At 37.0% G+C, this 25,858-nt stretch overlaps 1 protein-coding gene across 1 annotated transcript in view; it reads left to right on the plus strand.

Moving 5' to 3' along the window:
- Nucleotides 1-4,115: 4,115 nt before the first annotated feature.
- The window catches only part of PALMD (palmdelphin), a 53,494-nt gene continuing 31,751 nt past the window's right edge, over nt 4,116-25,858 (plus strand). Inside the window, exon 1 of the mRNA XM_059900422.1 lies at nt 4,116-4,423. Coding sequence (XP_059756405.1) covers nt 4,379-4,423 — 45 coding nt within the window. The 5' untranslated portion in view covers nt 4,116-4,378. The remainder of the gene's footprint in view (nt 4,424-25,858) is intronic.

Below are 25,858 nucleotides of genomic sequence, written 5' to 3' on the forward strand. Positions count from 1 at the left end.
CTTTCTTCACCCACTCCCCTAATTAACTTTCCCTGAACATCAAATTCTATGTATGGATATATATTTCTATCAGTGTTTCTATCTAATTCTCCTCTCTGCCCCAGGTAAGGACAATTTCTTTTCTGGTCTTTGAATACATTGTATTTCCCTCCCTCTGACACTTAGAAATGACTTCTCTGCTTTTAAGTTCTGCTTTCTCCCTGTAGTAGCTTTCCTGCAACTCACATTAATTTTTATCTTCTTCAACTTATTTTGCACTTGCTTTTTGTGCCATACACCACTATTACTAACCACGCTATACTATCCTGGTCTCAATTAGTGCAATAGTCAGCACTACGTTTTATCAGAATACAGTGACAGTTTGTTTACTATTCTTTTGTCCTCTAATTGTTTCAAGCCTATGTCTTACCTCTCCAACCAGAAAGCAAATTCATTTTAAGAAAACGCACTGTCTCAGAAGCTCTTATGTCTCTTAACTCCTAATATAAGCTCAGGTAATGGACCGTAACTTTTAACTCTTGCCATCCTCACTTACATTGGTTGGCAATCAACAAAATAGTTAGTAAAATTACTTTAATAAGATAATTGAGAGCAGATAGAGCTCTATTGTGTATCTATTTTACAATGACTGAATTTGGTCATAAATATATATTTAACATTGAATAAATACTAGTTCACTAGATTATGCTGCTTTGTGGACCATAGTTCTAGATATTTTGTGATCCTACTTATTACCAGAGATAAAATAAATTTTATAAATCCAGATGAGCCGTCTTTCCTGAACTCTAAACTCATATATCCAATTGTCTATTCAACATTTCCACATGATAACTAATCCACTTGTCCAAAACTGAGCACTTGGTATCTACCCTCTTCCTCAAAAAAAAAATTATTTCACAAGTTCTGTATCTCAATTGATGGCAACTTCCATTTGCTCAGTCCAAGCATCTTAGAGTTATCATGAACCCTCTCTTTCTCTCAAACCCCATATCCAGTCTCAGGAAATACTATGGGTTCTACTTTAAAATATATCCACAGTTCAACCAGTTCCCACTACCCTCATTGTACCACCTTGGCTCAAGCTACCATCATTTCTCAGCTGAATTACTGCTGTAGCATCCTACCTAGTCGCCCCGCTTCCATCCTTGCAAAACATGCTAGGTTATGTTACTTCTCTGCTCAGAACACCTCAATGGCTTCTTACCCCACACAGAGTAAAAGCCAAAGTCCTTACAATGGCCTAACAAGACCCGTTCATGGACCGAGACTAGTTACAATTCCAATCACATCTCCTGTTATGCTTCCCTTCAGTCCCAGCTGTCTAACCATACTGGCCTTGCTCCTAAAACATGCTAGATAAGAGTCCACCCAAGGCCCTTTGCACAGGCTTTTCCTGATCGGCTCTTCCCACTGCTATCCTCATGGCTAAGTCCCACCCCTCCTTCAAGGCCTTGTTCAAATGCTCCTCTCTCATTGAGGCTACCTTAAGAGCCCAATTCTAAACTGCAACTTGCCACCCATTAGAGATCTTTATTCTCCTCCCTTGCTCTATTTTCTTTCCACAGAGTTTATCACTGTGGCTGTCATGAGAATGTGCCTCTCAGACATCCAACTATGGGAATATAATCGATCAGGGATCCCAGCTGTTGTACTCTGAAATCCATCCCTGTATTTGCATCAAGACCGTGCCCCTCAGGGGTTACTCCCAGCCACTGATTGAGTCTGGCAGGAATGCGAAAACAGGCTCATTCCTCGGAGACACAGGACCTCTCTGGACTGCTCCAGCACTCTCTGATGGCCTTGCCGATCCTCCTTACACTGCACTGCAGGTTGGGCTGTTTTCACCCAACTTTCTCTCCCTCTCGCCTTCAGTCTGGTCAAATTTGCACCATGGTCTGACCACTCTCCCAGACCTTCCCAGCTCCAGCTTTTGCTGCTTACCTCCCCATTTTCTCTCATACTGTCATTCTCCTAATAAAATCAAACACATTTAACCCATCTTGGCATTTGTTTTTCAAAAGGACTCAGACCAACATAGTCATCTTCTCACCCCCTATATTTTGCTTGTTTATTATATTTATCTTTTACTGCCTACTAGAATATAAGTTCCAGCAGAGCAGGAATTTTGTTTATCCATGTATCTCAAACATCGAGCACAGTACCTGACACATCATAGGTGCTCAACAAATATGTGCAGAATAAATGGATAACACATGCTGAAAATTAGCAATTATTAGTATTATCAACTAAATAAATGAATAAACACATGATGATCCCAATCAGTTATTACAGTTTTGCTCCCTCCTAAATTCCCTGATTCTCTTATTTAATCTAGTCCTCCCCTTACACTAGAAAACACTTGGGTTCTCCCATTACAGAAATGAGATTTAAGAGGTAAATTGGTTTTAGGAAAAGATCCAGACTAATAATTGGATGGCTGCCATCTGTTCTGAGCAGCAAACATGCAATTCTGACTGAGATATTTATCACTACCGCTCTCTTGTCTTTAATTTCAGCCAGGATCTGCAGATAAACAAAATCAAAAATTTTAAAGGTTTGATCTTTTAAGCTTAAATATTCATCCAATAGCAATCAAGCTTGGCCCACACCTGGTCAATTCTCCCATTCTCTAGTCTCCCTAAATGTCCCTTGAGGATGTATGAGTAAAGACAAACTACACTCATGTATGACTTCAGACTGTGGAAACTGGCGGGGTTCACCTTAGGGTTCTATGGTAGGGTGACTTTAAATGACAATATGGGGAAATCTTTTCTCACTAGGGCCACAAAGGTTACCCAGAGGAGATCCCCACAGAGTTCTAACTAAGGGGTTTATACCCAGCTCTAAGTGTTCTGGGAGCTAGATGGAGGAGGAGGCTGGGGGCCCAACTCTTTCTCATAACGACTGATGTAACCTTCAGCCTGTGTTTCACCTTGCCCTGTTTCTTGGGCAGAACTGATGAATGGCTATTAGAAAATCCAGGTTCCAATCCTGGCATTGCTACTTATTACCTGTGTGACAAATTACCTCTCTGAGCCTCAGTTCCCTCATTTTTAAAATAGGGCTGATATCTGCCAGCACCTTGTAAGATAAATCCAACGTAAAGCATTTGCCTATAGCGAGTACTCAACAAATGTTAGCCATTATTATTACTGATATCAATAATACAAAGGAAATTAGAACATCTGTTCAATGTGTGGGGTGTCCTTTCAACCTCTTCAGCTGAATGTTGATATGAAGGTGCTTGATAGCATCTAAACATGTAACAATGAGGTAGATGGTAATTAGGATTTATTACATCAAAATTTAATTAAAGAAATGGTAGGGGAAAGAAAACAAAGTCAGTCATAAAGCTTCCCAGCCTCTGCTTTGATCTAAGAGTTTCGCTGGGCTTGACTTCCCCTTTCTAAAGGGCCAGGGAATACTCACATGGTGTCGGACTACATGAGTTACAGAATGTCTCATCACACTTTCAAAGTCTCACTCCTTTCTCTTGCATAACTGGTGAGGTCAAGATGGGCAACTTCCTGAGTGTCATTGCTGAATAGGATCCAAGAAAGAACTGCATTCCGTAGAAATCCAAGACAAGAAATAAGGGAGGGTGGTACCTGACATTTAAACCACACTGAAAACACAGCTGGTGGACCAAGTTCTTAACAGAGTCACGTTAATGCCTTTGATTTCTCCATGACCTATAGATTCCAAAATTTGAAACAAACTGCTGAAGTAGGAGGGGAAGGGCAGCCTGATGTAAATTTACCACTATATTAAATTCTAAAGTTACTCTAGAATTTTGTATTCTTATCTAAATGCAATTAAAGGAAGAAAGGCAAGCAAGTGACTTGGCCCAGTCAAGGTAAGGCTTTGTCTTTGCAACTCTGGAGGACAGTACAGGTAAACAACTTTGTACAAATACACACAGACCCACACACGCAGAGATCTGGTTGTATGTGGCTAGAGCAGAGGCTGATCAAGCGCTCAGTGCATGGGCTTCTAGTGCTACTCCTAGCAAAGAATGAATTGGGTAAGGAACAGTTAATAAGAAAATGTGCCTCGCTAACTGTGCACATGACAACAAAGAGCTGGCAGCTCCTGAAGGAAAAGGGCTTGTACGGCTGCCGTTCAAACTTGTCAGTCAGCCCGTGCCGGCAGCCTCAGCGGCTGCTTCCCCAGCATACGCTCGTTACATGTGTCTGGCCTGATCTGTACATCTGCTCAGAGACGCTCCTGCCGGGTCGGGGATTTCTGCTTTTCTCCACCGCTGCCAAAGCGGATTTCTCCCTGCTTCTCTGTCACCTCCACTCCTCTCCCCCAGGAAGCTCCTGCTTGATGGTAGTTTTGGACTTCCCTCACTGGCTGCCTGTCCTTGACTTCTAGAATGGAAGAAGCTGAGCTGGTGAAGGAGAGACTCCAGGCCATCACAGTAAGTCTTGCATGCAGTTATAACTCATGGAGGAGGGTGCTTATACGAACGACAGACGCGTTGCTAGCTGCCCCTGCCGCTGAGCCCCGTAAGTGGAAAAACAGAACTGTCACCTTTCATGGACAACAAGTCTCTGCCACTCTCTTAACCCTGGTGACCCGCTGTAACTCTTGGTTTTCCGAACCTGAGTACAGGGCAAATGTTCTTGATTTCCACAAAAACTGTGCCTATGTTTTAAATAGCAGTCAGAAGTTTTTAAGGCAGTTTGATTAACCTTCTATGTACCTTAAAAAAATGCAGATTTTCCTTAAATTTATATTCAACAAACAATAGATCAAAAAACAGATCCCTAACTTGGAAACTTTTTTAAACAATTAATTCACCAAAAAGTTAAAATCTTTTAAAAGGAGGAGAGAAAAAGAAATAAAACAAATGACTTGAAACTTTTTATTTGTAGTTGTGGAAGTGTGCCCAGAAAGCCTAACAAAATTAAAATGAATGTCGTCGTACTTAAGCTAAGCATTAAACAAGAGAAAAGTAGGTAAAAGCATGTATCAGATTAATTCTAAGATATCAGTTTCCAGCAGAGTCACAAACTGAATAAGATCCTGATAAAGGAATGCAATGCATGCAAAGCAATGGATTTGGAAAATATTTCGTTAATACCGGGAAGGAGAATAGTGCATTTTTTATGTTTGTTCTGGGAAAGAGTCAAAGTGTGAAATGAATTACTTTCCTTAAATGATCCAGCTTTTTTTTTTTTTTAATTTTCCAAAATCCTCTATTTGGCAGTAACCTGGAAATCTCTGGCACAATCACTTATCATTAGCTACAACTTATAATTTTTTTAAAGAAAAAACACTTTGGAAATCAACATTCCAGTTTTTCAGCATTTTCTGCCACTGAAATTAACCATCAGGAGTACTTTTTAAAAACTGATGCATAATATCACAGATGAGGATTTATTCATTTTAATGTATATTGGACATTACTATCTATAAAAATAACTCTTCATTGCCTTGTGAAAAGAAAACTGATGCAAAATCAGGGTGGGTAGAAAGATATTACTCTTTGCTCTTCAAAGTCCCATAGCATAAATTATTACTATGCTAAGCCCAATTTAGAATTTTTATTAGAAGGATACAATGTTTCAGTTCCACCCAGAAAGATACAATAACTTGAAATATTTTCTCAGCCAGTGGGTAGGAACCAAAAATCCACAGATAAAATTGGCACTCTTCCATAAGACAGTGCTCTCGAAATGTCCAACTTCTAATTAGTACATTTTGCTTTCAGAAAACCTTGGTTTGGATTATTGTTTGTTTTGCTTTGTTCTTTTTTGTTGTTAAACTCAGCCACCATTTCAGCTGTCCTGCTTTTAGGGACAGGCACTGGGCCCTGCTCTGTTGTTTTTGGCGTGGGCCTTTTAGGTTACAGCTGTTGTCTAAAGGTTACTGTATTAGACTGTGTGAGTTGTGTGGGCACAAGCTCCGCTTTTCCTGATGCTTCTGTCTCCTAATTAACTAAATTGAATCATGTATCCAATGAAATCCACAAGTATCCCCTTGTTCCGCATTTTCCTTTTTTGAATCACAGCCCACCCTTGCTTCCACCCTTTTTACACCCGGTGCACCTTACAACTCGTACTAAAGCAGCATGTGTTCTAAAGGTATGACTGCATACAGTTATTCAGGAAAACTAGGAATTTTCACTGAGGGTTCCAAATGCAAATAGAGCTAGAACAAAAGTCATAATGCCTTAAATGCCTTACAAGCAGACAAGAGAATAAATAGGTTCCTGAATATACTGGTGTGCGCTTTTATGATCATTTAAAAAATAAAATAAAATAACAACGACTTTTGGGAATATTTCATTAGCTTAACCATATCCCATTAGAAAGAATTAAGCAAATCTCCAAAATAAAATCACAAAGTAATTCTATTTTGGAAGTAAGATACTTGTATAAAGATTGTAGAGAAAAAATTGAGAAGAGTTTATGGGAGCAAATCTCCAGTAGCGTACACCTCACCAGACTAAGTCCAGTCACATTGGTCACCACCTAAAAGGAAAAAATGGAGCAGTGGTGTGTCCATGGAGACAACACATCCACTCATCTCCCTCCCGGACACCCTGGGAAATGCCAGCTTTCTCCACCCTTGCCTTACGCAGGAAGCCACCTCAGCTATTCCCCTTCCCCCTGGGGAAATGAAAACATACAGTGTCCAGAGAGTTTGCAGGGATTGTTTCACTTTTGGAAGTACTTAAAATCTTCAAAATCTCTGACCTAGACTAAAACTCAGAGACAATATCCTCATTTTAACTGTTTTCCTCTTATTTCCCTACACTGAAATAATTTTTACATACTTTAAGAACAAAATCATAAGACAATTGCCCAAAGTAACCCAACACAGCAACTCATAGGCACTTTGTTAGAAAAAATAAAAAAACTTTTGACAGTCTAAGAAAGATCTATTTGATTTTTATACTAAAATTTATCCCTCCAATTCCTGGCTGTGAAATGAAATAATCTTCACTGTTATATTTATTCCACATGATTTTGAGCGCCCAAAAAGTCATTATTTCCACTGCAAGGAATTTAAAAAACAAATGTATATGCCTATAACTTGACAGAATCAAGTGCCAGTCTTATTGTTCCTCTTTTTAAAAAATCAGATTAAGCGTAGTAAGTAGATGGAATGTGCCACCAGCCTCTCAAACTGAAAACTAAATTACTGTGACGGTGCCATTCATTTCTCATATCAGTAAGTTGAATTTTAGATTAGTCAGAAGTCCTTCTCAAAGACTTTAAGAGGGGGAATTCCCTGGCGGTCCAGTGGTTAGGACTCTGCTTTTCACTGCCAAGGGGGTGGATTCGATCCCTGGCTGGGCTGGGGAACTAAGATCCCGCAAGCCACAGGGCGAGGCCAAAAAAAAAAAAAAAAAAAGAAAGACTTAAAGAGAATAAAGACAAAATTATGAAAGTACACAGAAATGATTGTTTAAAAGAAGGCACCTCATTTGGGTATACCAAACATGGGTTATATTTTGTACACTTACTCTCATGTTTCTCCTTCATTACTTTATCCATGTACAGGCGTACCTCGGACATATTGCAGGTTTGGTTCTAGACCACTGCAATAAAGCAAATATCACAAAAAAGTGAGTCACACAAATTTTTTGGTTTCCCAGTAGAGATAAAACTTATGTTTGGACTGTATAATATAATGCAATAGTATTATGTCTAAAAAATAACGTACCTACCTTAATTTAAAAAGACTTTATTGCTAAAAACTGCTAACCATCATGAGTCTTCAGCGAGTTGTAATCTTTTTGCCATAGTAACATCTAAGATCACTGATCACAGACAAAGAAATACTGTATGTTTTCACTTATATGTGAAATCTAAAAAATAAAACAAACAAACAATTATAATAAAACAGAAGCAGACTCACAGACACAGAGAAAAAACTACTGGTTACCAGAGTAGGGGGAGGGGGGAGGGGCAAAATAGGCAAAGGGGATTAAAGGTACAAACTATTAGGTATAAAATAAATAAGTTACAAGGAGGTAATATACAGCACAGGGAATACAGTCAGTATTTTACAATAAATTTGTATGGAATGCAATCTATAAAAATATTGAATTGCTAGGTTGTGCACCTGAAACTAATATAATATTGTAAGTCAACTATACTTCAATTAAAAAAAAAGACTGATCACAATAAAAAAAAAAACAAAAGATCACTGATCACAGATCACCATAACAAATATAATAATAATGAAAAAGTTTGAAGTATTGCAACAATCAGCAAAATGTAAAAGTGATCAAAGGCTGTTGAAAAAACGGCGCCAATAGACTTGCTCCACGCCCGGTTGTCACAAACCTTCAAACTGTAAAAAAAAAAAGAAAAAAGCAGTATCTATGGAGCGAAATAAAAGTGAAGCACAATAAAATGAGGTACACCTGTACCAACTCTTCACTTACTAAATTAATGGTCAAAGTATATCTTAGCCAAAGAGTTTAGTTTTCAACTCCAAGTGGAAAACAGGGTACTTCAAACTAATTAAATATTACATTGATTAAAAAGTCTCTTGAGGCTTAAGTTAGTACATAGTGTTTTAACAAATAGCTGATTTTGATACAAAAGGAGAGCTACCGAAGTAGGCTAGCGATTTGAAACGCGCTTTGAGTATCACCGGAACTGACAATACCAATGTCTCCAGCATTCTCGGGAAGAGTGAGATGAAGGACTGAAAGAGTTATCCCTACAGAGTTCCTCTCTGGAAGTAAACATGGTCCACACCAAAGAATGATGAAAAGGCGCAGGTAAATTTCCCTCAGAAATAGCAAGATCCCCTTATGCCCAGCAATATCCTATAACTGCTCACATCCTCCTCCACAAGGAACACGTTTTCTTATCTCCACTCCGATGGTGACATTAGAAAATACTGTTACTAAATAACATGGGGAGACTCAGACTAGAAAACTCCTAGATCTTAAACTGGCTAGAGATCATAGATTCACAAAAACAGTACTGTTTGGGGTTGGGGGGGTGAGCTCAGAATTCTGAGAACTAGAATCAATGTACAGAGAAAAAAACAGCTGAGGAGAAAATGGGATAAGAATAAAGCTGATATTTTTACTCTTATCAAAGCTTAACCTTTAATGTTAGAAATGCATGTTATCCACTCATTCTCTCATTCCCTTTATTCAATTCATGGTTATTGAGCACTTACTGTGTGCCAAACCTCATGCATTCACATTAAAATAAGTGAAGAAAAGGGAATCAGGAGTGTCAGGAATGGTATGGGATGGGTTGCAATTTGCAGTAGCATGGTCAGGAAGGGCCTCATGGAGAGGGTGACATTTGATCATAGATGAAGGAGGTGCGCTTGGTCAAAAGTGAGACAACAGCAATAATCACAAGAACAAGCACCTGCCTAGGATCCATTTGGTAATGAGCCATTTAAAGGCCTGATGCTGGAATCTGAGCAACAGATTTGCCGGCCAAATCTGCTCATGACGCAGAATTATCAAGAGCTCTCACATTTCCCCGGATCCACTCCCTACTTTGTTCCACTCCCAAGGAATTTTTTCTAGACTTGTAAACATAGGAATGTAGGAGGTAGAAAGCTCTTTATATACAACAGAAATCTACCCAATACAGAGACCACTATTAAAACAATAACATAAATACACACAGGTTCTATTAATAGTTACTTCCTTAGCACATGTTTCCTCTCACTAGACACCCCACCTCATCTCGTTCTCTTTTTTTTCAATATCTGGGATTTTCTAACAGTTAATAAAACAGTTAATGACCTCAAAGCAGGACCTGCTACATAATTTGTGAGGCCTCGTACACAATGAACATGTGGGGATCTGTGTTCAGAATTTCAAGGTGGTAACAGCAGAAGTTTAAAAGCATTCAGACTAAGCACTGGACCCCTCTGAGCATGGTACCCTCACGTATGACTTCACAGGTCACATGTCCAAGAAGCCCAGGCTGGCCAGGTACATTTTTTTCCCTGTTCATTCTTCCTGTACAAATGAGAGCGTGAAAACAAGTGCAAGCCAGCCTGGATCTTGACAGAAGTTAGACCTTAACATGTGTTTGGATTGCTGTGTTATTTAGAGCTCTAAGGACTCCTTAAAGTAATAATGACTAAAAGGAAGCATAATGAACCATTGTTCCACTGTACCTCGTCATTAAGACAAAGTTACGGGAAGAGTTCCCAATTTGTCATGAGCATCCCAAGACATTCACATAAAGATGGTATGTGGAGATACAGGAATCTCCTAAGTAAAGATGTCCTGTGCCACTATATTCAAACAATAAAGCCTCCGCACAATTTTCCACAGTGCTATACTGAGATTACATGTTTCTTCCAGAGAGGGAAAGGTTTCTTCAAACAAAAGTACTATGCCACATTTCTTTGCCAAACATAATAGCCCACCCACAAAGGAGACCATGTGATGAGGTATAATAATTTTGATAGCTTATTAAGGAAACTGCCTTTTGATAACCAGGAGTGGTTTTTCCAGTGTGCTACAGAGTGATAATGCTACTTTGCAAAGCCCTCTACTGACAAGGATCCCCATGAACTTTCTCAACATTACTAGATGGTGAAAAGGAAAAGCTGCTTCTTTAGAAAACTGTTATTGAAACAAACCAGAGAGTAAGTCTAACAAGAGTCTAAACAAGTACAGCATAGTTCAGGCTAAAACCAAAACAGAGCTTCCACTTCCTAATCTAAAGTTTCAAACTACCTAGCTTCTCTTGAAATAAAATAAGAATATTTTAATTTATTAATTTATTTAATTTATTTAAATGGCAGTGGTGTCATTCTGGGAAGTTCAAGAAGTTTCCTCACCAGCAACCCTGTGACATGTCTATTTTTCTAAAACACCATAGGAGCAGTTTGAGTGAGATCTGAACTTACGGCTTTTATGTAAAACCCCAGTGACTGGATTCACTCTAACCATTTCAGACATAGAGCCAGGTTATTTTCTGAACCTCTGGCTTCTGTCTTAAGCATCAAGTTTTCAATGTGTAACTGCATCGATGATTGATATGGGGTGATACAACATGTTAAAAGGAGCTACAAGAGCTACTCAAAATCAATCTATGCTAACAAATATAGATATAAAGACATATCCTAAGCACAAGAATTCTGCAATTAAAAATAATAATAACACCAAACTCCCAGTCCATCCCTCCCCCACCCCCCTCTCCCTTGGTAACCATAAGTCTGTTCTCTATGTCCATGAGTCTGTTTCTGTTTTGTAAATAAGTTCATTTGTGTCACATTTTAGATTCCGCAGATAAGTGATATCCTATGGTATTTGTCTTTCTCTTTCTGACTTACTTCATTTAGTATGATAATCTCTAGGTCCATCCATGCTGCTGCAAATGGCATTATTTCATTCTTTTTTATGGCTGAGTAACACTCCGAGGTATATATGTACCACATCTTCTTTATCCATTCATCTGTTGATGGACATTTAGGTTGTTTCCATGTCTTGGCTATTGTGAATAGTGCTGCTATGAACATAGGGGTGCATGTATCTCTTTGAATTATAGTTTTAGGAGTTTGGGGTTAGTAGATGCAAACTATTACATATAGAATGGATAAACAACAAGGTCCTACTGTATAGGACAGGGAACTATATTCAACATCCTGAGATAAACCATAATGGAAAAGAATATTAAAAAGAATATATATATATAAACTGAATCACTTTGCTGTACAGCAGAAATTAACACAACATTATAAATCAACTGTACTTCAATTTTTAAAAAAAAGATGGAAAAAATAATAACAGTTTGGGGTTAACATATATACATTACTATATATAAAATAGATAACCAACAAGGACCTACTGTGTAGCACAGGGAACTATCCTCAGTATCTTGTAATAACCTATAATGGAAAAGAATCTGAAAAAGAATATATATATATATATATAACTGAATCACTTTGCTGTACACTTGAAATGAACACATTGTAAATTATACTTCAATTTAAAAAAATAAAATAATAATAATTAACCTATTCTTGAGTAGCATTTAGACTATAAAAATAAAAATAAAAACTTTCACATTCATTATCTCATTTGTCCAAACAGTCCTATGAGTATTTTCAAAAGCAGATGTTGCCATCCCCATTTTATAGGTGAAAAACCTAAGACCAAGGAAAGCTAAGGGATTAGTTAAATAGTAGAAAATGGCAGAGTCTCTGCTCATGACATCACAATAAATTCTAGTAAACTTCAAACCCATAAACCTCACCCTGTTCAGAACTTCCTCTGTTGTTCACTCTTAATAAAGTTTGAAGTGGACCAAAGAGAAGAATCTATGGAGGTTCTGCTTCACGTAATCCCCTTTCTTAACCCAAACCAGTCCTTCATACCCTGCGGTCTCCTCTCCTCTTCCCCAGGCTGATAGGAGTAAAAGTGGGAAAGGAAAGAATGTGATGCCATTGCAGAAGCATTTGTTATGGCTTTACCAGGAATGGGACAGAATCATTTTTCGGAGCATCCCATATTCTAAGCCTCGGTTACCTTCTCCCCATCCCACTTCCATTACATAGTCTCTTCCCTTCCAGCCAGGATTTCTTAAGGCAAAGACATTGTTGCATCTCTCACAGCCCCCCAACACTGAGCTCCACACTAGCTGGAGCCCAAAAAACCCATCATGAATAAGTGAATGAGTGAATACCATCAAGCTGAAAGGAGGGAAACAGCTAATGATTGTCTGCCCAGCTAACAGTTGCTTTTTTTTTTTTACTGAAGACATGGCCAAGTTTATCATCACCCTTTGATTATTCAGGAGTTTGTTTTGTGTTTGTTGTTTATCCTTGTTTTGTTTTGTTTTGTCACAATTCATTAGAACAAACAGGAAAGGGTAGACAAAGGAATAAAAGAGTAGAACATAAACCAGATTCTATTTAGAGATCTGTCAGAATTTGTTGTAAAGCTGGGAAAGAAGACTAAATTTACTAAATAAAATAAGGTTTAGAAAATTTGTGCTTTTTAATTCACCCCGTAAGTAGTAGTGTTAACTACATCCAATTCCTATGGCTAACATAAGAATTAGGGTTTTTCAAAGCTAAATTCAGAAATAATCAAAGGACCAGGAGAAAACTTAGGGATTTCTTCATCCACATTCCCATCCCCGTTACACCATGCTCAAGAGATGCTCACCCAGCCTCTCCTTGAGCACTTCCAATATCAGGTGGATTAATACCTCCCAAAATACCCTGTTCCATTTGAGAACAACTCACTGTGTGTTGAGTTCTGACATAATGTGCCAGAATCTAGTGTCTTTTAACTGCTTCCCAATCATGACTCTAGCCATTGAAGCTGTACAGCTTTATTTTCTTGATTTCAATCATTCCTCATATCACAGGCTCATTCTAGACACTCTTTTAAATGTCAGTGTCACCCTTAAAATTTGGTGCTGAGAGTTGAACAGAACACTCTGACCAGTACAGAGAGCTTACTGCTATAATTTCCCTTGTTTGGCTAATCGTATTTCTACAGATATATTTGGGAAGTGATAAGGAGTGGTATAAGGAGCATTATCTTTGGAATTATAGAAAATTAGGCTCAATACCAATTCCAACACGAGACCAACTTTATGACTTGGGAAAGCTGATAAACTCTCTGGTCCTCACTTCAGTGTCTCTAAAATTAATAATGAATTAACTTGAAAGCTCAGTATTCAGATACACAATGAATATACAAAAATCAATAGCTTTCTGAAAAACAATAATTAGTCAGAAATTGTAATGTGAAAACATCCCATTCCTGATAGCTACATTTTTTTTTAAACTGTTGAAACCTAAAAATAATCCTATTTAGAAAATGTGCAGAATTTATATGAAGAAACCTTTATGTTTTTATACCTACTAAGGAACTGTGCAGGATATATATAGTGAAACTTTACTAAGTGATATAATATATATGTCTAGAGAAGCACACCATTCCTTGAGGTAATGTTTGAATACAAAAAAAGCTGTCATATATTTTCAAATTCATTTTAAGTTTAATGCAATTCCAATCAAAATCTCTAACGAGGCATTCTTGTTCACTTCTGATGGCACCATGAAATTGCTAAAACAGGATAATTTGGCAATTGGTAAAAGAAAACTCAAAAACTGTTTTACCCTTTGACCAAGAATTTCATTAACAAGGAAATTTATACTAAAGAAAAATAAGAGATACATACAAGATGGATTCCTAAGATGTTCATAGCATAACAGAATCATTTCTATAGTATATAGTACAAAAGTTGAAGCAAATTCAACGTCCAAAAATAGGGATTAGCTGAATAAACACAGTGCACATATAAATGTGTGTGTATATGTATGCATGTATGTGAAATAGAATAATGTGCATCCATTAAAAATAATTTAGAAAACTATTTAATGACATGGTATATCATTATGTTCATGATATATTAAAAAAATAAGATTACTAAGTGTGTAACAAACAATTCAAATTTTATATGAGCTATAATATATCATGCAGATGTAAATCATATATAACAGTATCGATCTCTGATTATCTCTGGATAAAGATAATTACTATTAGGAGTAACTTTTAAATTCCATCAGGGTGTGTGGTTTTTTTGTTTGTTTGCTTGTTTGGTTGATTGGTTGGTTGATTTTTTTTTTTTTGGTTTGGTAGGGAGTGATGAAGCATAAGGAATTGGTTGAGTTTTCAATTTAGTTTCTATTGGAATGTAACAAAATGATTCCAAAGTCCAACTGGAAAAATAAACTACTGCTACTAATCAAGACATTTTAGAGAAAAGCAACAAAGGAAAACTTGCCCAATAAAATGTTAATTTATCTCATTGGTGCTACATAGTACCAAAATCTATAACTAAAGACACTATACAGATAACCTAGAGCCAGGCCCTAATGTACATTTTTTTTAGTGTAAATGATAAAAGTTAGTAAATGATAAATTTAGTAAACAAAAAAAGTAAACCAATAGGAAAGAATTCTTTGATAAAAATTCAGATTTAGTTTAAAATTTGGGGAAAAAATATTAGACCCTCAGCGTTTACCATAAATCAAAATTAATTAGGCTGGATTTAAGAGTTTTTTTAAAATTCTTTAGGAAACTGGAAGAAAATATGGATGAATAATTACTGTATCTCAGATAGTAAAAGATATTAAAAACATAAAAGCAATAGGAAAAAACTTTCAGTACTTCCAGGAACACCATAAATAAAATTTAAAGGCAAATAGGAAAAATTATTTACAATTAGTATGGCAAACAAAAGGTTACTATTCCTAATTCAAAGAGTTCCTACAAATTGTTGATCAACTAATTAATAGGCTTTACCCAAAAATAGGTAGCCATCACAAACAGGCAATTTTAAAAAATAAATAATACAAATAGCCAAGAAAATTATGAAAAATATTTGACCACACTAATATCAGAAATCTGATTAAGACATCAAAATAAGACACTATTTTTGCTCTACTTATATTGCTAAAGGATCTTTTACTTATAATATTCCTAATTAGAGTGAGGTAATGGACACTGTTTTGCAGAAATATAAGTTAAAATAACTTTTCATTGAAGTCCTTTTACCAATCTGCATCAAGAATTTTTAAAACATCCCTACCCCTTGACGAGCTAACTAAATTCTAGGGACCAATCCTGAGGAAATAATCAGACAAAAGTGGTCAAAATTTTACAAACAAGAAACTTCATCATACAACCACTTATAACAGCAAAAGATTCAAAACAACCTAAAAGGCAGAAAAAGGGAGACTGATTAAGCAAATTACAATACTCTGAATAAAATTCAATATTTTTATTAATAAAATTCAATTAAATGAGAAATGCTCACGACACAATATTAAGTGCAAAAGGTGGAACACAAAACTATGTGTATGGGCCTCCTTGCGTGGTTTGCACATGTGTGTTTGTATAAATTTGCATATCTGTGTTTTGGGTATACTGAAAAAAATATTGGAATAAAATGCACCAAAATGTACATAGTAGTTATTTCTAAAGTAGTGGGAGTATAGGAGATTTTTATATTTTTCTTTAAAGTTGTCTAGATTTTTCAACTGTTCTGCAATTAACATATCCTATAAGTTTCATAGTTTACATTTATTAATAACAAAATTAATCATTAATTTGGGGCCATTTTTCCTACCAGACAAGATGTTTGAAATCTTGGCTTGGTCATCTTCTATTTCATTGGTTCCCAAACCTGGCTGTTCATTAAAGTTGCCTGGAGCAGCTTCTAGCAATAAGTCTTCCAGTGCACACCCACTTCACCCTTGAAATTCCGGTTCAGAAAGTTAGCTCAGTATGTTTATGTTTACTTTTTTATTGAGCTTAGTTTTTGTTTTTGTTTTTTTTTTATACAGCAGGTTCTTATAAGTCATCAATTTTATACACATCAGTGTATACATGTCAATCCCAATTGCTCAATTCAGCACACCACCATCCCCAACCCCCCGTGGTTTTCCCCCCTTGGTGTCCATACGTTTGTTCTCTACATCTGTGTGTCAAATTCTGCCCTGCAAACCGGTTCATCTGTACCATTTTTCTGGGTTCCACATACATGTGTTAATATACGATATTTGTTTTTCTCTTTCTGACTTACTTCACTCTGTATGACAGTCTCTACATCCATCCACGACTCAACAAATGACTCAATTTCATTCCTTTTTATGGCTGAGTAATATTCCATTGTATATATGTACCACATCTTCTTTATCCATTCATCTGTCGATGGGCATTTAGGTTGCTTCCATGACCTGACTATTGTAAAAAGTGCTGCAATGAATATTGGGGTGCATGTGTCTTTTTGAATTATGGTTTTCTCTGGCTATATGCCCAGCAGTGGGATTGCTGGATCATATGGTAATTCTATTTTTAGCTTTTTAAAGAACCTCCATACTGTTCTCCATAGTGGCTGTATCAATTTACATTCCCACCAACGGTGCAAGAGGGTTCCCTTTTCTCCACACCCTCTCCAGCATTTGTTGTTTGTAGAATTTCTGATGATGCCCATTCTAACTGGTGTGAAGTGATACCTCATTGTAGTTTTGATTTGCATTTCTCTAATAATTAGTGATGTTGAACAGCTTTTCATGTGCTTCTTGGCCATCTGTATGTTTTCTTTGGAAAAATGTCTATTTAGGTCTTCTGCCCATTTTTGGATTGGGTTGTTTGCTTCTTTCATATTGAGCTGCATGAGCTGTTTATATATTTTGGAGATTAATCCTTTGTCCGTTGATTCGTTTGCAAATATTTTCTCCCATTCTGAGGGTTGTCTCTTCGTTTTGTTTATGGTTTCCTTTGCTGTGCAAAAGCTTTGAAATTTCATTAGGTCCCATTTGTTTATTTTTGTTTTTATTTCCAGTACTCTAGGACGTGGATCAAAAAAGATCTTGCTGTGATTTATGTCAAAGAGTGTTCTTCCTATGTTTTCCTCTAAGAGTTTTACAGTGTCTGGTCTTACATTTAGGTCTCGAATCCATTCTGAGTTTATTTTTGTGTATGGTGTTAGGGAGTGTTCTAATTTCATTCTTTTACATGTACCTGTCCAGTTTTCCCAGCACCACTTATTGAAGAGACTGTCTTTTCTCCATTATATATCTTTGCCTCCTTTGTCATAGATTAGTTGACCATAGGTGCATGGGTTTATCTCTGGGCTTTCTATCTTGTTCCATTGATATATGATTCTGTTTTTGTGCCAGTACCATATTGTCTTGATTACTGTAGCTTTGTAGTATAGTCTGAAGTCAGGGAGTCTGATTCCTCCAGCTCCATTTTTTTGCCTCAAGACTGCTTTGGCTATTCGGGGTCTTTTGTGTCTCCATACAAATTTTAAGATGATTTGTTCTAGTTCTGTAAAAAATGCCATTGGTAATTTGATAGGGATTGCATTGAATCTTTAGATTGCTTTGGGTAGTATAGTCATTTTCACAATATTGATTCTTCCAATCCAAGAACATGGTATATCTCTCCATCTGTTGGTATCATCTTTAATTTCTTTCATCAATGTCTTATAGTTTTCTGCATACAGGTCTTTTGTCTCCCTAGGTAGGTTTATTCCTAGGTATTTTATTCTTTTTGTTGCAGTGGTAAAGGGGAGTGTTTCCTTAATTTCTCTTTCAGATTTTTCATCATTAGTGTATAGGAATGCAAGAGATTTCTGTGCATTAATTTTGTATCCTGTAACTTTACCAAATTCATTGATTAGCTCTAGTAGTTTTCTGGTGGCATTTTTAAGATTCTCTATGTATAGTATCATGTCATCTGCAAAGAGTGACAGTTTTACTTCTTCTTTTCCAATTTGTATTCCTTTTATTTCTCTTTCTTCTCTGATTGCCGTGGCTAGGACTTCCAAAACTATGTTGAATAATAGTGGTGAGAGTGGACATCCTTGTCTTGTTCCTGATCTTAGAGGAGATGCTTTCAGTTTTTCCACCATTGAGAATGATGTTTGCTGTGGGTTTGTCGTATATGGCCTTTATTATGTTGAGGTAGGTTCCCTCTATGCCAACTTTCTGGAGAGTTTTTATCATAAATGGGTGTTGAATTTTGTCAAAAGCTTTTTCTGCATCTATTGAGATGATCATATGGTTTTTATTCTTCAGTTTGTTAATATGGCATATCACATTGATTGATTTGCGTATATTGAAGAATCCTTGCATCCCTGGGATAAATCCCACTTGATCATGGTGTATGATCCTTTTATTGTGTTGTTGGATTCTGTTTGCTAATATTTTGTTGAGGATTTTTGCATCTATATTCATCAGTGATATTGGTCTGTAATTTTCTTTTTTTATAGTATCTTTGTCTGGTTTTGGCATCAGGGTGATGGTGGCCTCATAGAATGAGTTTGGGAGTGTTCCTTCCTCTGCAATTTTTTGGAAGAGTTTGAGAAGGATGGGTGTTAGCTCTTCTCTAAATGTTTGATAGAATTCACCTGTGAAGCCATCATTTTGTTTGTTGGAAGATTTATAATCACAGTTTCAATTTCATTACTTGTGATTGGTCTGTTCATATTTTCTATTTCTTCCTGGTTCAGTTTTGGAAGGTTACACCTTTCTAAGAATTTGTCCATTTTTTCCAGGTTGTCCATTTTATTGGCATAGAGTTGCTTGTAGTAGTCTCTTAGGATGCTTTGTATTCTGCGGTGTCTGTTGTAACTTCTCCTTTTTCATTTCTAATTTTATTGATTTGAGTCCTCTCCCTCTTTTTCTTGATGAGTCTGGTTAATGGTTTATCAATTTTGTTTATCTTCTCAAAAAACCAGCTTTAAGTTTTATTGATCTTTGCTATCGTTTCCTTCATTTCTTTTTCATTTATTTCTGATCTGAACTTCATGATTTCTTTCCTTCTGCTAACTTTGGGGTTTTGTTGTTCTTCTTTCTCTAATTGCTTTAGGTGTAAGGTTAGGTTGTTTATTTTAATCTATTCATGTTTAAGGTAATTATCGATATGTATGTTCCTATTACCGTTTTCTTAATTGTTTTGGGTTTGTTTTTGTAGGTCCTTTTCTTCTCTTTTGTTTTCCACTTAGAGAAGTTCCTTTAGCATTTGTTGTAGAGGTGGTTTGGTGGTGCTGAATTCTCTTAGCTTTTGCTTGTCTGTAAAGCTTTTGATTTCTCCATCGAATGAATGAGATCCTTGTCAGGTAGAGTAATCTTGGTTGTAGCTTCTTCCCTTTCTTCACTTTAAGTATATCATGCCACTCCCTTCTGGCTTGTAGAGTTTCTGCTGAGAAATCAGCTGTTAACCTTATGGGAGTTCCCTTGTATGTTATTTGTCATTTTCCCCTTGCTGCTTTCAATAATTTTTCTTTGTCTTTAATTTTTGCCAATTTGATTACTATATGTCTCAGTGTGTTTCTCCTTGGGTTTATCCTGTATTGGACTCTCTGCGCTTCCTGGACTTGGGTGGCTATTTCCTTTCCCATGTTAGGGAAGTTTTTGACTATAATTTCTTCAAATATTTTCTCTGGTTCTTTCTCACTCTCTTCTCCTTCTGGGACCCCTATAATGCGAATGTTGTTGCATTTAATGTTGTCCCAGAGGTCTCTTAGGCTGTCTTCATTTCTTTTCATTCTTTTTTCTTTATTCTGTTCCACAGCAGTGAATTCCACCATTCTGTCTTCCAGGTCACTTATCCGTTCTTCTGCCTCAGTTATTCTGCTATTGATTCCTTCTAGTGTAGTTTTCATTTCAGTTAATTGTATTGTTCATCTCTGTTTGTTTTTTCTTTAATTCTTCTAGGTCTTTGTTAAACATTTCTTGCATCTTCTCGATCTTTGCCTCCATTCTTTTTCCGAGGTCCTGGATCATCTTCACTATCATTATTGTGAATTCTTTTTCTGAAAGGTTGCCTATCTCCCCTTCATTTAGTTGTTTTACTGGGTTTTTGTTTGTTCCTTCATCTGCTACATAGCCCTCTGCCCTTTCATCTTGTCTATCTTTCTGTGAATGTGGCTTTTGTTCCACAGGCTGCAGGATTGTAGTTCTTCTTTCTTCTGCTGTCTGCCTTCTGGTAGGGGCTTAGTTTTATTTTTCTATCCCTTATAGGGCATTGGTTTTTTTTAAAAAATGTTAAGACAATCACTTTCAAATAAATATTCCTCTCTGTTCACATTTACACAAATTTCCAGAAGAAAAAAAATAAGAAATTTTGTCAAAAGTCATACTAAAACCAAGATATACTGAATTCCCATGATCTAGGTTCCTGTGCTCCTCAGTTTCTTTACCTGCATAAGGGGGATAAACGTGGTCCCTACTTCCTAGAGACTTGGGGAAAATTAAATAAATTGATACATTTAAGTGCTCTAAGTAGTTCCTGACACATAAAAAGCTCTCAATAAATGTTAGCTATTGTTACAACCATCATAATCGTCATCATCAGCAGATCTTAAAAAATTAAGCAAAAGAAATAGTCTTAAATGCTTTGTTTTTAATAACTGAATGCTATCTCTTAGACATTCCTTGTCTAAATACAAGACTATTTAATAATTCATTCTACAACTTTGCCAGGTATTAACCAATACATTCACCAGTCATTAAATATTCATAATTCACCTTTTTCTCTCTTCAAAAAACTGGGTCATTTGCCACTTGCAGCCTTCTGATGCCTCTTCACTTCACCCAAGATTCCAAGACTACTTGATAATATTTTCCTGTCATGCCTATAAATTTTTCTGCTCCCTGATATGAAACCCATCAGAGTCTGAGCAGTTCTGTCTTCGGTGCTTTATATCCTCTTGGGCTTTGATTTCCCTTTAAGCATATTTGTTCTACCCTTTCCAGGATCAAGATTATTCTCCTTAATCAAAAAAAATGGAAGTAAAATAGGAGTGTAGTAGTTCTAGTTTATCTCTGACATGTTGATATTACACTCTGCATCTCAGCAGTAGTCTTTTTGCTCTCAACGTAACTTAAATATTGAATATATATATATATATTTACTTATACACACATGCTTTTTGTGTCCTCAGTGTTCTTCACATGCTTCACGTCTTGTCACCCTGAATTTGTACCTTATTTACATATTTGTACATATTTGTACCTATTACAAATGGGTACCACCTGTTTATCTGTATTCTTGGTTTCACGAGCTTTGGGGAAGCTCCCAGTGATATTAAGCTATTTAGTTTGGTTTTGTTTAGTTCTCTTTTCTTTTTACTTGAGATAATCTTTTAATTGTGTATCAATATTTCCATTCGTAAATTGCCCATACTTCATGATCTATCTTCCATCTTAAAATGTTTGCCTCTTTTCAAGAAATTTTTAAAATAATTTTTCAAGAATTTTTTTCAAGAATTTAAAAAATCTACTTTCATTGAAATGTAGTAAACCTCTAACTATGCTCAGGATTCAATTCTAGGATTGCATTTCACCAGGATGTTTTGCGTTGTTGGTAGTATTTAAGTCCAAATAGTAGCTTCTATTATTGTTCTTTTGAGCCCTTAAACGGTGAAAATATCAGCAGAGGTAGTCAAGAAGTTACAAGATACTTCTATCAGAATGAATCTGAAACCATTTGCCTAATTGAATTCACCAAGTTCTATTATCAATAATGTCTAATTAATCCCAAAATAAATTTCCATATGGGTTCCCTTCCTCCAATACCTCTTAAATGTAGGTGTTTCACGAAGGCTCTGTCTTTAGCTCTCCTTTACATAAATATGTCTCCTGTCATGCTCTGATGTAGTCTCCTGGCCTCAGCTATCCCTTCCAAAACTCTGGCATCTTTATCTCTAGCTCTGACTTCCCTTCTGATCTAGCTCCATCCAACATTTCAACTACCTGCCAGATTACTCCACCAGGTTGTCCCAAAGACACCTCAACCTTGGTGTGAATCACCATCTTCCCTCCCAAACTCTCTTTCTTCTCCTGAATTTCCTATTTCTATTAGTGATTCTGTTCTCCTCTCAGTTTACCTGGATATAAAAGCCTTATACCCCATTTGACCTCTTCCTCTCCTGCATCCATATGTCATCAGTTGCCAAGTCCTGCTAATTTTAACTCCTTGGTATCTCTGACATCCACACCCTCTGTTACCTCTTGTTCAAGCTCTCTTGATCTTATGTATGAGTTGTAGCCTGATTATCCCCTTCAAGTTGTCCTCCTTCAGTATCTATAAATCAGGCTATTTTAAACTTCTTAAAACATGGTTTTAACTCTATTATTCCTCTCCCTCTGAAAACCTTTCATTGCTCCCTATCTCAATATGTAAATAAATTCTAAACTCCTTTCCCTGCCTTTTAGTATTCTCTATTAAGGATTTATCCTCATCTCATTTTCTTATTTCATTTCCCACTACTCTCTGTACGACAACTTGGATTCCAGACTTGCTATTCCAAATAATGTCCCAATTTTCTAAAACAGGCCTTTGCTCACAATGAGCTCTAGAGTTGAATGCCCTTCCTCCCCACCCCCAGCCCTCCAGCAACTACCCAACATACTCTATTTGGATGCTACTTGAAAGCCTCTCCTAACCAGATCATCTAGAAACAACCACTCCCTTTTGCCCCTCAACTCTCACAAGACCTCACTTGTGCCTTAGTAATGACATTTATCACTTTATTTCTTAGACTATAGTTCCTTGCACAAATGATTTTCCTTCTTTTTTTTTAAATTTTTATTTATTATTTATTTTTATTATTTATTTTTCGCTGTGTTGGGTCTTCGTTTCTGTGCGAGGGCTTTCTCTAGATGCGGCAAGTGGGGGCCACTCTTCATCACGATGCGCTGGCCTCTCACTATCGCGGCCTCTCTTGTTGCAGAGCACAGGCTCCAGACGCGCAGCCTCAGTAGTTGTGGCTCACGGGCCTAGTTGATCCGCGGCATGTGGGATCTTCCCAGACCAGGGCTCGCACCCGTGTCCCCTGCATTGGCAGGCAGCTTCTCAACCACTGCGCCACCAGGGAAGCCCCTGATTTTCCGTCTTAAAGACAATGTAACCTCCTTGGTGAAAGTATCTACTTCTGAATAATTTTCAAACATAGCACAACTCTTAACATCACCTTAGCATAGCATTTATACAGAAGTCCCTAAGTGCTGAATAAATTAAAAATTAAATAACTCAGGATCAATCCTGCCTTCTTGATAGAGTCAAGCATTTTAGAATATTAGCTAATCATTAATCAATAATATCTCTAAAATACTCACACTCCTAAGTACTGTGCTTACTTTTATCAAGTATGTGATTGTAGTAATATCAATGAATCATAGATGGTCACAATAGCTTTATAGTTGTACAAGGTTACTAAATTAATTTTCAAAACAATTAAGAGCTAGGCTTTTACAGAATTGGAATTTGTGGGTGTCCGCTGCTAAAATATTCCAAGTCAGACAGCTGAAAATCTAGGCAATTGCTCATTGAACAAAACGTCTTTACTAGTTGAACACTGAAGAAGTAAACAGGACTTCTCTGATGGCGCAGTGGTTAAGAATCCGCCTGCCAATGCAGGGGACACGGGCTTGAGCCCTGGTCGGGGAAGATCCCACATGCCGCGGAGCAACTAAGCCCGTGCGCCACAACTACTGAGCCTGCACTCTAGAGCCCGCGAGCCACAACTACTGAAGCCCGCGCGCCTAGAGCCTGTGCTCCGCAACAAGAGAAGCCCGCGCACCACAACCAAGAGTAGCCCCTGCTCGCCGCAAGTAGAGAAAGCCTGCGCACAGCGATGAAGACCCAATGCAGTCAAAAATAAATAAATTTATTTTTAAAAAAATGTATACAGAAATATGTTATTACGAACTGAGAGAGTGGCATGGACATATATACACTACCAAATGTAAAATAGATAGCTAGTGGGAAGCAGCCACATAGCACAGGGAGATCAGCTCGGTGCTTTGTGACCACCTAGAGGGGTGGGATAGGGAGGGTGGGAGGGAGGGAGACGCAAGAGGGAGGAGATATGGGGATATATGTATATGTATGGCTGATTCACTTTGTTATAAAGCAGAAACTAACACACCACTGTAGAGCAATTATACTCCAATAAAGATGTTTTAAAAAAAGAAATATATGTTATTCATAATGGTTAACATTAATAAATATCTGATGTGCTGGATTATGACAGGTGTATATAGAGATGCTCAAGCTTCTGGGGAAATTCTGGGAAGCAGATGGCATTTCACATCCATTTATTCCATGATAATTGGGAAGGAAGTAGCTGGCTATGATAACTTTCGGTATACTAGCAATAGAACTACATGTAAAACATAATTTATTCTGCCATAACGAAACTAAATTGTTGCCATATATTTTTCAGTAATGCTTATAGATCTTTATGAAATTTGGCAAAAGGATAATAACTTGCTGCTGATGAATATCTTATGAGGAAAAGTACTCCTATCTTAAAATAGAGTCATGCCCATAACATTATAAAATTACCTTCTTAACTACCTAGACTGATATGAGAGAGGCATCACATTACCTCTGAGTGACAAAACATTGGTATTCCTTAGCAACCCTTCGATAAGCATCGTGTTGCCAAAACACTTAGACGCCCTGCCTCTACCCACAGCTTTCATTAACTTATTACTAACCTCAGGATGAAACAAACAACCCAAACTGATTACCGGCAGTGGTGGGGAAGCGTTGCTGGGTTCAGCAGTCACGGTCACACGTACATAACGTGCTCTTTTCTATGGGCTGTCCACGGAGAGAGGTGGGCGGTTTGTACACCAGCATGCAGGGAACTAAAAATGTGCTCCTTTCTAATGAGGGGCCCTCCTCCGGCGCTGGTTGTGCTGGCCTCCAGACCTCAGTACTTCCCGATAGACAGGGCAATGGGGAAGATGTGAGAAGCTGGACTAATTTCCCACTCAGGGAAATGGTAGCGTGAATTGGCTAAGAGGCTGAACTCAGATTGCCTGGCTTCAAATCCTGGCTCTGCCACTTACTAGTTGTGAGAACCTGGATTGGTTAGTTAATCTCCGGAAACTTCCATTTCCTCTTCTATAAAATGAAAATACTACAATATCTCTTTGTTATCATGACTATTAAGTGTAATATTATTATATCTGTGTTATTATGACTATTAAGTTAAATAGTGCCTGAAAAATACTTACCAAAATGTTTGGCACAATAAGTTAAAATATTACCAATATTTGTTTGGTAACAGTTTTGAGATATAATGGAGAACTGACTCACAGAGGTCTTCATAGTTTTTATTCCTAATGACCAGATTTCATCCAAACAAACAAGTGAATCTGAATATCCATGCTTGTTGCCTAGCTCTTTTTTTTTCAAAAGAGCTGTTTATGAAATTTTAAAAACAATACAGATGAGGTCATATACACTTCTTACACACAAAGAGAAACATGACATAAATTTGGACAACAATGTATGTTCAAATGAATGCTGTTACATTCCACAAATATACCTGAACTTATACCTCAAAAA

This window comes from Balaenoptera ricei, chromosome 1 (genome assembly GCF_028023285.1).
Source record: "Balaenoptera ricei isolate mBalRic1 chromosome 1, mBalRic1.hap2, whole genome shotgun sequence".
Taxonomy (NCBI): Eukaryota; Metazoa; Chordata; class Mammalia; order Artiodactyla; family Balaenopteridae; genus Balaenoptera; species Balaenoptera ricei.